This window comes from Drosophila guanche, unplaced genomic scaffold (assembly GCF_900245975.1).
Source record: "Drosophila guanche unplaced genomic scaffold, DGUA_6, whole genome shotgun sequence".
In the NCBI taxonomy this organism is placed as follows: domain Eukaryota; kingdom Metazoa; phylum Arthropoda; class Insecta; order Diptera; family Drosophilidae; genus Drosophila; species Drosophila guanche.
The window spans coordinates 102,693-117,429 of NW_022995777.1; the positions used below are offsets into that span (position 1 = coordinate 102,693).

At 39.6% G+C, this 14,737-nt stretch overlaps 2 protein-coding genes across 5 annotated transcripts; one reads left to right on the forward strand and one right to left on the reverse strand.

Annotated features, from left to right (window-relative positions):
• The first annotated feature begins 2,895 nt into the window (after positions 1 to 2,895).
• LOC117591358 lies at positions 2,896 to 3,495 on the forward strand. Of its 2 annotated transcripts, XM_034284590.1 has the most exons (3): positions 2,911 to 3,028; positions 3,087 to 3,231; positions 3,285 to 3,495. In XM_034284590.1, exons 1-3 carry the CDS (start codon positions 2,977 to 2,979, stop codon positions 3,421 to 3,423), a joined length of 336 nt encoding a protein of 111 aa, XP_034140481.1. In that variant the 5' UTR covers positions 2,911 to 2,976; the 3' UTR covers positions 3,424 to 3,495. The 2 variants fall into 2 exon arrangements, 1 of the variants encoding a protein (XP_034140481.1); XR_004574388.1 differs by having other exon boundaries at positions 2,896 to 3,231; positions 3,302 to 3,495.
• A 1,378-nt stretch (positions 3,496 to 4,873) lies between these two features.
• LOC117591364 lies at positions 4,874 to 5,804 on the reverse strand. Of its 3 annotated transcripts, none has more exons than XM_034284598.1 (3): positions 5,586 to 5,804; positions 5,342 to 5,480; positions 4,874 to 5,282 (listed from the first exon to the last, which is right to left on the reverse strand). In XM_034284598.1, exons 1-3 carry the CDS (start codon positions 5,668 to 5,670, stop codon positions 5,018 to 5,020), a joined length of 489 nt encoding a protein of 162 aa, XP_034140489.1. In that variant the 5' UTR covers positions 5,671 to 5,804; the 3' UTR covers positions 4,874 to 5,017. The 3 variants fall into 3 exon arrangements, with proteins under 3 accessions (XP_034140489.1, XP_034140488.1, XP_034140490.1); XM_034284597.1 differs by having other exon boundaries at positions 5,342 to 5,483; positions 5,586 to 5,802; XM_034284599.1 differs by having other exon boundaries at positions 5,342 to 5,483; positions 5,551 to 5,591.
• Positions 5,805 to 14,737: the final 8,933 nt, after the last annotated feature.

Consider the following 14,737-nt stretch of genomic DNA (forward strand, 5'->3'; position numbering starts at 1 on the left):
AGCTGTCGCCTGGACTGCCGACGCTGCAGAAGCCACATCTCGGATGGATCATATCTGGTGGCGGGCACTCGGCCCCCAGGCTCTCGTCGTTTATCACAGCGCATTCTTCGGATTGTGGGCATTCTGGCGGGTAATCGTCCCCAAATCGCAATTAACAGTTATAAAGGACAAATTGAAGCAAATAAATCAATGTGAAGGATATATGTTACAGCAACATAAAATATACCGAAAATTATATTTAGGATTTATATTTTAAAAATTATTTTTAAGTTTTTCAATAAAAATCAGAATTAAGAGTTATTTTTAAGTTATACTTTTAAAATCAAAAATAAGAATTAATTATGATTTTTATATTTATATTATAAAAGTTGAACTTTTCGTAACTTTTATTTTAAAAGTTAAAAATAAAAGTTAAATTGATTATCCTTTGAACTGAGTGGTTTGTTATCATGAATGTGTGTTATTCCTGATCCTTGAGAAAATACCTTTCATGTGATCTCATGTAAGGATCTCACTATTCCTATTCCACTATTCCTTTATATTTAGTTTTGAGCTTTCATAATAAGTTCTCAAAAGTCAGTCATTATGTTTCTGTTTCCATAAGTCAGCAATTTGTTTACAGTTAAAAACATAAGTTGTTCATTACTCGCACTGCGCACTTTACTTAAGCTTTGATTACCGAATTCGTTTACCCATTGCACTATGGGAAATTTACCACTTTTTGTGGCCAATCTTAATGAATTGAAAACGAAAAAAAATTGTTCTATGTAGTTTTCTTTTATCTTCAAAATTGTAGGTTTGGTAGGTTTTCGCCCTTTTGCAGGGGCGGAAGGGGGCGTGGCTCATTTTTGGAATACAGCTGTTTCAGGGTGAGCATATAGCAGTCTGGAGCCAAAATTTGGTGGCTCTAGCCCTTATAGTCGCTGAGAACTAGCCGACAAACAAGACGGCAGACGGCCGGACGGACAGACGGACAGACAGACATGGCTTAATCGACTCGGCTATTGATGCTGATCTCTTGATCTATATACTTTATTTACTCTTCGAGTACCGTGTATAAAAACAAAACAACAACAAATTGTAGTTCTTCGTTAATTTCCATTTGTACAATCAATGTAAGCAAAGTCCATTCTATGCTTGCAGCAGAGTGCGACCAGAGGTGAAACCCACATTCCGTACGGTTACACTTCTCAGGCAATGTGTCGTTTTGTTTACCTTTTTGAAAATGTGTGAAATTTGAATAAAAGGTTAATAAAACAATGAATGCAAAATGGATCCATGCAGGAGATTCTTTTTAGTGGGATTGTTGGCTCTTGCATGATCGGAGGAGGAGGAAAATCAGCGAAATAAGCGCCGACAACTTTGATTAAATCCATATCTGCAGGAAAGAAACCAGAACGGTAGTTTGTCTATACATTTGAGTATTATAAATCATATTTATATATATATGTTCATTTATGGAAACCCATGAAACGATACCCTTTGCATATTCCGCAGTTTAAAAATATGACAGAGAATTTGCATATGTCTGGGAATAACATCTACAGACTTCTTTGATTGGTGGAGCAGCAAGGCCGTGCCAAGGAATATTTGCGCCCGTGGCAAAGTTGTAAAACGGCGCCTCCAAGCACCCTTCCGATTCAAAGCTGGATAGTTTTGAGCCCAAATCGCCGCCTTCGCCCCTCCAGGGCACGACCCTGTGGAGCAGTACTTGGTCCCAAAAGGAAAACAACTTAAAACATTTTGTTAAACGCCCAGCCCGGTCTGTGTATTGGCAACATCAAGCAACTGGCGTTCAAATAAGTTAAACAAATTAAAAATGCAAATACATTCAAAATAATCTCAATAATCTATAATAAATGTTTCCTTTCTTTGCCGTTTGATGGTCTTAAGTTCGTTTAGAAGCACGGTGGTCATTTATCTTTCAACTTCAGCGGCATTGTTAACTCAATTTTATTGGGACTTTACTCTCGGTTTGCTAGGTACCCACTCGCAATGTAAACGAGAAGGGGCGTGTGAGACGCTGTTTACGCGTCACAACTTTTATACCCGGCACTTAGTACTACATCTGCCCCTTAGCGGTGTTTTGTCACATTTTAAATTTTTTCTTCATCTGTCATCTACATCTACAACACTTCTCACACCGCACACTTCTCACGCTCCGTAAGCTCGTCGCCCTTCCCTAGACCCACACACTGCAGACTCGAGGCACAGGCAGATCACCGTCCGCACACAAAAAAAACAAACAAATAAAAGCTTAGGGACGGGGTGGGTTAAAAGTCGGAAGACGCAGGGGCAAGGGGTGGGCAGAGGCAGGGGCCGAGTGAAGCAGAAGCAGAGTGTGAATGAGAGAATGTAAAAAGAACAACAAAAGCTGCGGGACAGGGTGGGTTTAGCCACTGGAAATTAATTTCTCCATTGTGGCTATAATAATAATCCAATCAGATCCCAATTTGGTGATCTGAAAAATATGGCCATTTCCTACGGAATGAAGTTTTTAGTTTTCCTTTATCATCAAAATTGTAGATTTGGGAGGTTTTCGCCCTTTTGCTGGGGCGGAAGGGGGCGTGGCTCATTTTTGAAAGACACTGGTTTCAGTGTGAGCATAAAGCAGTCTGGATGCAAAATTTGGTGGCTCTAGCTCTTATAGTCTCTGATAACTAGCCGACAAACAAGACGGACAGACGGACAGACAGACATGCCTAAATCGACTCGGCTATTGATGCTGATCAAGAATATATATACTTTATGGGGTCGGAAACGTTTCCTTCTGTGCGTTACATACAACCGTTATTCCCCACAAATACAATATACCCTATTTACTCTTCGAGTACCGGGTATAAAAAGATCTATTTTTGTCGAGCTGCTAGCAACATACAAACGAATACCACAAAATATCGGCTGACTTCTAGATTTAATCTAGATCTTTTCGATCTAAGTACTGCCACTGACCATATAGTATAGTGATATGGTGACATGATAGTTATATGGCTAGTGGTACTGCCCGGCGTTCAGCCGTTAGAAAATAGTTTGTGCGCGCAAAATTTTTGATCAGTTCCATACGAATATCACACTGATTTTTCTAGAGGCCCCTTATTTTCGATCTGAGGCTTTTAGTCCGTCCCCTGGATATCGAGTCGAAAACACGCCTGACTTCCCCGAGAGTTATCCGGGAACGATACACCAGGGAGGCAAAAAGGCGAATCATAACCAATTAAACCAAAGACCAGTGTAAATATTTTTAAAACCTTCATAAGAAGTAAACAGGAATATGTAGTCACCAGCTTCTCGGACATTCCAGAGGGGTCCAACAAAGACGTGGAAATTGCACACGCCGGAGTGCTAATAAGATGTGTAAATGTACCTCACGACACAAGCAAGCATGAAGTCTTCATATTGGCGGGAAATTCATGGCAAAAGTGAGAGTTTCGAACGGTTTTGCCACTTTTGGATTTTAAGAAAAAATGAATTTAATGTGAATATAAAATAATTTTTTGCGAATAAAAAAAAACCGTCACTGAATCCAATAATACAATATACATATGTTATAGGGTATACTGTATTTGTGCACAAAGTGGATGTACATATGTAACGCATATATATATAGTATACTTATATATACTTGATCAGCATCAATAACCGAGTCTAAATAGCCATGTCTGTCTGTGCGCCCGTCCGTCTGTTCGTCTTGTTTGTCGGCTATTTCTCAGAGACTATAGGAGCTAGAGCCACCAAATTTTGCATCCAGAGTGTGGTCACACTGAAAATACTGTTTTTCAAAAATGAGCCCTTTTGCCAGAGAATCTCCCACAGCTACAATTTTGAAGATAAAAGAAAACTAAAAACGCCATTCCGTAAGGAAAAACTATATATATCAGATCACCGAATTGGGGTCAGATTTGATCAATATTATAGCCAGAATGAAGAAATTAATGTTCAGTGTCTTAACCCACCCCTTCCCGCAGCTTTTATTTTTGTTTTGCACATTTTTCTCATTCACACTCTGCTTTGTGTAGTGTGCGGGTCTACTCGAGGGGGTCGAGCGAAAAGAGCGAGTTGGAGTGAGAAGTGTTGTAGATGAAAATGTAAGACACATGCAAAATGTAAAAATTGAAAATAACTACAAGGTACAGATTTACTACTGAGTACCGGGTATATAAGTTGTGACGCGTAAGAAGCATCTCACACGTCCCTTTTTGTTTTTTTTTTACAATTATATTTGATGGTGGTTATTGATTGTTCTGCTTTGTGCCAGGTTTACCGAGTTGAGCTTTTGGTATAGGCGTAGGCACTTACGATCTCTGTGAGAGTAGTTTTGTGACTTTATAATATTTAAGGTAAGATTAACATTTTCTTCATATACTGCTCTTTTATAGCCGTTTTGCACTTGATTCGCTTGTGTTCTTCCAATTTTGGGTCGTTTGAATGTGTTTCTGTCGACAGAAGATAGAACAATTCTTTTTTTTCGCTTCGAGATAGTAGTATTTTAAGTATTTAATAATTTAATTATTTAATTCACCGAAAATGCACCATTTCTAAAAATTCAGTTTTTAGCATAGATATTATTGATCATAATTATTTATAATTCATCATTAATAATTATAAATAATAATTTGATCAAAAAAAAAACACTCAAAATGTAATCATTAATTTGGAGTTCTATTGTTTTTACTCAAACATAATTATTATTTATAATTATAATTAAAGTATTACGAGAATCTTTTTTGTTGAAAACATAATCCGATCGTTTTGACCCAATTAGTAAAAATATGTATCCATTTCTCTGGCTCTAAAATTTGCTGCCGAATAAAAAAACAGAGATGATTTCTTGTCGTTTGCATAGGACTATCATCCCTACAAATACATATGTACATACATATGTCCACATTTCCTTCTTTTTATTGATTCGTTTAATACAAATACAACGCAAAGGCTGATACCACACCTAACTAAGGTTAAATCCCACACAATCACAATATCAATTAGAACTAAAAGCAAAAAAGCTAGGTTGCACAGCTTACACATGGTTTCTGCGTATCGGCACTATAGGAGTGTCCTCCTGATCTAACCGCGCATTTTTGTTTATGACTATCACTTCGGTAAGGTGCGACATGCGCAGCGAACCATTGTGGTCATAAGTGTTGGTTTGCTTCAATGTTCCTTCCGCGTTCGACTCGTATGTTTGGCATTCGTACAGCGGACAGCACATGGGGTATTCAAAATTAGTGTCTGTAGGCGGAACGGGCTTGCAGTCACCCTTTATGGAGCTCGGCACCAAGCAACTGAACCAGGAAAAGAGTTGAGCTATTTTAGAGTCCATAGCAAAATATTAAAATCTCACCTGTCCTCCCAGAGCTGCAGAGTGCCCAGGCACTGAACCCTAATGCAAAGCCCCAGGCGGGTGAAAACCTCACCAACATACAGCTGTCGCCCGGTCTGTGTGTCCATGCAAAACTGCTGACTGTAGTGATACGATGAAGATGCTGAGGAAGCAAATTTTTGTACGAGCTCGGTAAATAAGGCGTGTTTTTTATGTATGTATGTACATACATATGTATAAACGTGTTTTCGTATTCTCTGCTTACAGCGATACGGTAGAGCCGCCTCCCCTACAGCGATAATGGCGTGCAGTATTAGAAGGCCTACAGATATAAGCGCCGACGATTCCATTTCGCTCAAACAGCCTGGTGAAACTGGTCTGGCCCGACGATTGAAAAGTTTAGCCCGCAACTGAGTTCCCCGCAAATATATACATATGTATATTTGTTTTTAAATTAAACACCACGAACAGCTGTGTTCGTGCTGAGTATGAGTATGACTGTGAGTAAAATCACGCCTCTCCCACATTTACGCGCTTTCCCATCAATGAATTCAGCTAATGGTATTTGAGGGTGTGTTGATTTTTGTGTTCATCTTGTATCATGAATCCAATGCTTTAATCGAGTTCAAGAACCCAATGTCTTGTGTTGGACGCATGACTTGTTCTCTTTCCACTACTTGCTCACTACGCCCTTGCGGTTCAGAGCGATGATCTTCTTATCGCTTAGCCACAAAATCAGTCGGTCTTGGTGTTTTTGCGCAACTTGCAAAATAAAAATCGAAAAAATAAAATAAACGAGAAGGGACGTGTGAGACGCTTCTTAGGCGTCACAACTTTTATACCTGGTACTTCGTATTACTTATATATCCGGTACGAAATATATGGTTTTAGGAGATAAGACAAATTATGAAGTTAAAGATTATCATATTTTGTACAAACGAGAAGGGACGTGTGAGACGCTTCTTACGCGTCACAACTTTTGTACCCGGCACTCAGGACTACATCTAGATGTAGAAGACATCGCCAACCACTAGATATCGTTCACATTACAGAACAGGTAGTTTTTACTACGTTTACCTACTAAATAAAATGCATCAAAAAATTGGATCAGTTAATCGTATTTTCCAATTTATGAGATATTTAAAACAGAAATAAAATTGGTTCTTTTTCCCTGCACATTCTGTGCAATAATGACCGCTAGGTTTCACAGCAGATTTTTCGAAAGTGGCGCCATCTATGAAATTTTCTGGTACGCAACTTTGATGGCCACTCTTTTTCTAAGCGTATTCAGAGCGTATTACATGTATGTTCTATAGCAACAAACTTCTGTCAGTATGTCGTCAATGCAACAATCCAATAGCTTAATGCTACAAATTCATTTTACTTCTACAAAATACTGATTGCTCCCGGTCCTAAGCCCTTTGCGCTAATTTGGCGTAAACAGCCACCAAAACTGGTCATTGGGACAATAGTGCATCTGCACCTCAGCTGTGTTTTGTCAAATTTTAAATAGGCAGGGGCCGAGTGAAGCAGAAGCAGAGTGTGAATGAGAGAATGTGAAAGGAACAACAAAAGCTGCTGGACAGTGTGGGTTTAGCCACATAAAATTACTTTCTTCATTCTGGCTATAATAATGATCCAATCGGATCCCAATTTGGTGATCGGATATATATGGCCATTCCCTATGGAATGGCGTTTTTAGTTTTCTTTTATCTTCAAAATTGTAGGTTTGGTAGGTTTTCGCCCTTTTGCGGGGGCGGAAGGGGGCGTGGCTCATTTTTGAAAGACACTGGTTTCAGTGTGAGCATAAAGCAGTCTGGATGCAAAATTTGGTAGCTCTAGCTCTTATAGTCTCTGATAACTAGCCGACAAACAAGACGGACAGACGGACAGACAGACATGGCTCTATCGACTCGGCTATTGATGCTTGATCAAGAATATATATACTTTATGGGGTCGGAAACGCTTCCTTCTGTGCGTTACATACAACCGTTATTCGCACAAATACAGTATACCCTATTTACTCTTTGAGTACCGGGTATAAAAAGTGGATCGTGTGCTATGGCAAATGAGGCTGGTGAAACACATAGCGAGTCGGTGGCATTTGGAGCTGCTCCAAGTGGTGGAAGTTTTAGTGCCAACGCTGCACACAACACACAATTCCCTGCGTCCCGGACTACATTTCTGAAGCTAAAAACTAGGTCTATTTTCGATAGGCTAGAATCCATACGCACGGATATGGATAGTGAGAAGCTGTGCCAAATGGATGAATATGATCTGCAAGGACTGTTGCAATCGTTGACTGTACTGGAATCTAATTTTGCTGTGGCGCATAACAGCTTAGAGGAAATGGATTTTGAGTCCATGTCCAGTGAAGTACCTGCCAAATTCGACTCGTCCATATTATCACTGCGGACCATTCTTCAGCGCGAGTTTGGAAGTCGGTCCAGCACCAAGCACTGTTCGACAATAAACCCCAACTCAAGTGCATCCCAATCAATCGTCGTTATGGCCAATAGATCTCGGCTGCCTCAGCTGGAGCTGCCAAAATTTAGTGGAATTTACACGGAGTGGGCCAATTTCTTCTCAATGTTCACCGCGATCATTGACAAGAAGTCCGAGCTGACCCCTATCGAAAAGCTGCAGCATCTACGTTCCTGTTTGAGTGGCGCAGCCCTCAATACCATCAGCTCATTGGAGATAAATGAGGCCAATTATATCGTGGCACTAGATATTTTAAAGCGTCGCTTTGATAATAATAAGCGTTTTATTTTGCAGGCACACATCATAGGGATATTTGGGTTGGAGAAGGCTGACGCATCGGTGGGCAAGCTGAGGGAACTGACAGAGTCACCTCACATATTCGAGCAATGGAATCGCTGACAAGTAAGGAAGAAGAAGCAGGCTGTATTCTTGTACAAACAGTACTTCAGAAGTTGGACAAGGCCACTCAGAACAGATAGGAGGAAACTCCGTTGAATCAGGAGCTGCTTTCGTGGGAAAAATTGTCGGGATTTTTGGGAAAAATATGTCGATCACGTTAAAATGCGGATCAATCGACGCAAGTGCAAAATCAGTTTAGCAAGTCAGGAAAAACCGTGAGTACGCATCATAGAAAATCTTTCGTCGCATCGAGCGCCCGCGGTTCTTGTTTGTTATGCGAGGGCACTAACCATATGATTGCCAATTGCCAATGGCTTACACTTCTGTCGCCTCTGTCGTCATGTGGAAGCAAAGCGGCTCTTATTATGCCTTAATTGCCTACGAAAGGGCCATCACATGAAGGATTGTAAATCCGGTTCCTGCCGCACTTGCCGATCGAAGCACCACACGCTTTTGCATTTAATTCTTTCAACTGAGACTATTCAATCTGTTTGTACGAATAAAGCCTCGCAATAACAACCAAGTCATACTGCTATGGTTGCCATGTCGTCCTCATTGCCCCAAGCCCTAATATCCCACAGTCCTTCTGATGCTGTGCTATTAGCCATCGTAGTCGTTCTCGTAAAAAAAAGCGCTGGTGGGTATCCAGGTGCATCTCGCGGATTTCAGATTTCACCACTAGCATCACTTCCGTCGTTGCCCAGCAGATCACGGACAATCAACCTAGCATCCCATTTAGCGCCTCTAATTGGAATATCCCCTCGAATATCCAGCTTGCTGACCCTTCGTTCCATAATCCGCAACGGATTGACCTGCTCATCGGAACTGGACTGTTCTTCGAGTTGCTGTGTGTGGGACAAATTCAGCTGTCGCCTGGACTGCCGACGCTGCAGAAGCCACATCTCGGATGGATCATATCTGGTGGCGGGCACTCGGCCCCCAGGCTCTCGTCGTTTATCACAGCGCATTCTTCGGATTGTGGGCATTCTGGCGGGTAATCGTCCCCAAATCGCAANGTCGTCCTCATTGCCCCAAGCCCTAATATCCCACAGTCCTTCTGATGCTGTGCTATTAGCCATCGTAGTCGTTCTCGTAAAAAAAAGCGCTGGTGGGTATCCAGGTGCATCTCGCGGATTTCAGATTTCACCACTAGCATCACTTCCGTCGTTGCCCAGCAGATCACGGACAATCAACCTAGCATCCCATTTAGCGCCTCTAATTGGAATATCCCCTCGAATATCCAGCTTGCTGACCCTTCGTTCCATAATCCGCAACGGATTGACCTGCTCATCGGAACTGGACTGTTCTTCGAGTTGCTGTGTGTGGGACAAATTCAGCTGTCGCCTGGACTGCCGACGCTGCAGAAGCCACATCTCGGATGGATCATATCTGGTGGCGGGCACTCGGCCCCCAGGCTCTCGTCGTTTATCACAGCGCATTCTTCGGATTGTGGGCATTCTGGCGGGTAATCGTCCCCAAATCGCAATTAACAGTTATAAAGGACAAATTGAAGCAAATAAATCAATGTGAAGGATATATGTTACAGCAACATAAAATATACCGAAAATTATATTTAGGATTTATATTTTAAAAATTATTTTTAAGTTTTTCAATAAAAATCAGAATTAAGAGTTATTTTTAAGTTATACTTTTAAAATCAAAAATAAGAATTAATTATGATTTTTATATTTATATTATAAAAGTTGAACTTTTCGTAACTTTTATTTTAAAAGTTAAAAATAAAAGTTAAATTGATTATCCTTTGAACTGAGTGGTTTGTTATCATGAATGTGTGTTATTCCTGATCCTTGAGAAAATACCTTTCACGTGGTCTCATGTAACGATCTCACTATTCCTATTCCACTATTCCTTTATATTTAGTTTTGAGCTTTCATAATAAGTTCTCAAAAGTCAGTCATTATGTTTATGTTTCCACAAGTCAGCAATTTGTTTACAGTTCAAAACATAATTTGTTCATTACTCGCACTGCGCACTTTACTTAAGCTTTGATTACCGAATTCGTTTACCCATTGCACTATTGGAAATTTACCACTTGTTGTGGATTGAAAACGAAAAAAATTTGTTCTATGTAGTGTTTTGATATTAATAAGCTCATAATAATGAGACGATGGTACGTTAATCGTAAGTGTAAAATCGCATTTTTTTTATACCCGGTACTCGAAGAGTAAATAGGGTATATTGTATTTGTGTGGAATAACGGTTGTATGTAACGCACAGAAGGAAGCGTTTCCGACCCCACGTTCCTACAAGGTGGAACTCGACTTTGACTATGCTTGAACGCCTTTCTTTGTTCAAAACTTTCTGTGAGAATCAAGTTAGTGAGTCGTTTCAATTGTCTGAAGCAGACTGGAAAGATACTCACGAACTGGTCGAAGCGTTACATGCAATTTATACTGCCACACAAAAACTGCAGATGAAGCAGCTACATCTGGGCGATTTCTATAAGATGTGGTTAGAGCTTACGCTAACAATTAAAGCCATGAAAAACTCACATGGTGCAGCACTACAAGAGGCAATTGGGAGAAGAGAAGAGGCTTTAAAGTCGAACGAATTGGTTACTTCAGCCATCTATTTGGATCCCAGGATGCGAAGGGATTTGCTTAAAAATCCATTAAAACTATTACTAACGAAGAACCATTTGACTACACTTTACAGGCAAATAAATGGAATTGCAAACAAAGTAAGTAACTTAAAGAATGAAGAATGCAATTGTTTTCGTATTTATTTTAATCTATGTTTACACTGTTAATTGCAGGACGATCTATTACCAGCTATAAGCTTAGATTCGCCAGAGCCCACTGCGCATGAATTTGACCAGCCTTCCACAAGCCAATTTTCGAGCGCGTCACAGAGTACTTGCTCATTGCTCAATGATTTCCTCAATTCCATTGAGGTTGCTTAAGGCAAAGATGAGCCAGATGAAGAGGAGGAACATGAAGTTCAGCTTGCCATTAATGAAATAAACAATTATTGTCCGAAGCCAATTGACATAAATGCCAATATTATGGATTATTGGGAAGAAAAGAAATACATATATCCCCGCTTATATGAATTGGAAAAGGTCATACATTGTGTTCTAGCAACACAAGTCAGCGTTGATAGGGCATTTTCGGCACTGACACTTATTCTATCGGACTTGCGCTTTAATTTTTCCGCAAGTTCTATAAAAAAACTTATGTTTTTAAAAATAAATAAATATTGAATAAATTCACAATTTCGTTATAATTCCCATTACATTCTTTTATAGTGGGTATTTGGGATTTTTTGGATATGCAGTTGTGCTTTTTTTTTTCAAAGTAATGCAAAGCATGCGATGTATCACTTGAAAGGTATTTTCTCTAGAATCAGGAATATACATACATTCATGATAACAAACCTCTCAGTTCAAAGTTTTAAAATAAAAGTTACGGAATTTATCTTGTTTTATTTTTATTTTGATTTTAATTATAAAAATAATAAATAAATCTTATTTTTTATTTTAAAAGTATAAATAAATTAAAAATAACTCCTTAATACTGATATTTATTGAAAAAGTTAAAAAAAGTTTAAAATAATTTTCAGATTGCAATTTTTACTTTAAAAGTTATAACAGTTACGGTCTCTGCCCCAAACATATCGTCGTTTATTGTCGCTCAATCTTCGGGTGTCGGGCACTCGGGCAGTCATTTGGTCCAAACACCTCTTCGGTTATCGCAGCCCAATCTTCGGACGACACCAATCACAGAACTCGGCTCGATGAGTTGATTCATAAATTTCGGTCATCGGCCATCTACGTCACTCAACTTTCGGCTTCGATGCTCGTCACACAATCATTTTGGACAGGCATCGTCCATTGACGTTCGCCATTATTACTCACTTTCATCGAAAACATCACCATGATGGTCCACATTCGCTACTTGGAGCGATTCGCCTGCAGTTCTGGCCCATCGGCGGCAGGAAAACAGTTTCTCGAGCGTTGCGGAAACTCGTCATATGCTGCAAATCCAGAACTCGTCTGGTGGAGCATATCATGGCTGACCTACGGAAGTCCTACGTCCTACCCGTTGAGGATCCTCCTAAAAGCCCTGTTCTTTCAACGGAGATAAGTATGTTCGGAGCAGCAGCAAGTAAATAATTATTAAGATCAGCTCGTCTCGTTTATCTCTTATACTAATATGCTATTGTCGCGCTCATCGCTCCCTCTTACAGTGCATAAAGGCGCACGCATATGTATGTAAGTACCCTTCGTACTAAAATATTGTCGATCGCCGTGCATCTGTCTAAGCAGTCCAATTATTTCTATTTATAATCGATTTCTAATGTCTCTTATAATCGAGCTCTCACCTATTGTACAGTTTAATACACCGAATCTTTGTTCATGGCCACGGCCCTTTTAATTGTATTTAATCGTCGAATAATTAACAAAAATAATAAAATGTAACTACGGAGAATATTTTTGTACCCGGTACTCGAAGAGTAAATATGGTATATTGTATTTGTGCGAATAGCGGTTGTATGTAACGCACAGAAGGAAACGTTTCCGACCCCATTAAATATATATATTCTTGATCAGCAGAAATAGTCTGTCTATGTCTGTCTGTCTGTCTGTCCGTCTTGTTGAGCGCCTGGATCTCAGAGACCATAAGAGCTAGATCCACCAAATTTTGCATCCAGACTTTTGTATGCTCACACTGTTACAAGTGTATTAAAAAAATGAGCCCCGCCCCTTCCGCCCCCGCAAAATCCGAAAACCTCCCATACCTACAATTTTGAAGATAAAAGAAAACTAAAAACGCCATTCCGTAGGGACTGAGCATTTCATCAGATCACCACATTGAGATCCGATTGGATCATTGTTATAGCCAGAATGAAGAAATTAATTTGCAGTGGCTTAACCACCCCGTCCCACAGCTTATATTTGCCGTGAGAAGTGTTGTAGATGAAGATGACCGATGAAGAAACACTGTAAAATTTGACAAAAAACCGCTAAGGAACAGATGTAGTACTGAGTACCGGGTATAGAAGTTGTGACGCGTAAGAAGCGTCTCACACGTCCCTTCTCGTTTTGGTAGCATTCATTCAATACTATACAAAATGTTTTTGTTTTGTCTGGTATATATCCTGGCATCCATGGCATATATTCGATAAGAAAAACCGGGACTTTAAAAAGATTTAAAAAAAAAGTGGATTTTGCTTTGGCATTTTTTCCCTGTCCGATTATGCGTTGAGTCTCAAAAAATGATTTTTTTTGGTTTTTCGATTAAAACTAACTGTTCTCACTAAAAAGTATGACCTAAGTTATTAAAAATTTAAAAAACGGTTTGTTTAACGCATTCCCATATACTTTTTGAGCACATTCGTACAGAGGAAATTTTTGTTCGATTATGCGATGTACTCGACATTCACTGTATGTCTCTCTCGTTCTGCCCTCAGCAATAATCCAAGACGCATGCCAAATGATGCATCGTGTGAACAAAGCGTGAATCCTCACATACATGAAAGCTCTACGCGATTCAGAATCAGCGTCTAATTCGAGCTTTAGTTTTTTTTTTCGTTTCCTCGCGGTACATAACAGAGTTCGGATTTCCCGTCGGCGTCAACGATATAATTACAGTTGTACAGTGAAGATTGAGTCTTGGTTTTGGGTAAAATATATACATTGCATGTATGTAAGTTCAGTGTTTCTTTTAAATAATTTGATCAAATTGTATCTAAATTACAGTACTTAACACGATTTTTCCGCTTCGAACCAAACCAACGTTTTCTGAAAAATAGATTTAAGTTATGTTAAAAACAAACCGCTACCTCTGAAAAAAGCTTTAAAAAAGTTCTGTCATAGAAAACAAAACAAGGAGTGACCTGTTCTTCTTACGCGTCACAGCTTTTATACCCGGTATTCTGTCAGAATAACTGTACCTTTTTGTTGTTTTTACATACAAAATTTGACATGATACATTTTTTCTACATGTGTCATCTACATCACTTCTCACGCCAATACGCTCTATAAGCTCGCCCCTTCCGCTATAGCCACACACTTAACTAAGCAGAGTGTGGATGAGAGAATACAGAAGTCTGGATGCCCAATCTTTTATGGTCTCTGAGTACTAGGCGCTCATAAGGACGGACAGAAGCACAGACTGACGGACACGTAGACATGCCAGTATCGACTCGGTTATTGATGCTGATCAAGAATATATATAATTTGTGGGGTCGGAAACGCTTCCTTCTGTGTCTTACATTTTCTTTCGTCGAGTACTGTGTATAAAAAAAAAACCTCAACTATTAACCTATTCGAACGGAGCTGCTCGTAGGAGCAACATCTAGGAGAGAAAGTGAAAATAAAATTTCGGAAATAAAAGTAAATTTTTGAGCCGAAGTTGCCTTAGCAAAAACTTTCAGTTCGTAAATATAAAGCAAAAGTACTATTCGATTCACAAAACAAAAGCAAACAAAATAGTGGTTACTGATAAGCAATAACAAAGTGTTGTTGTTATCATGAACGACGACGAAGACGACACAACGGTTTGGAACTGG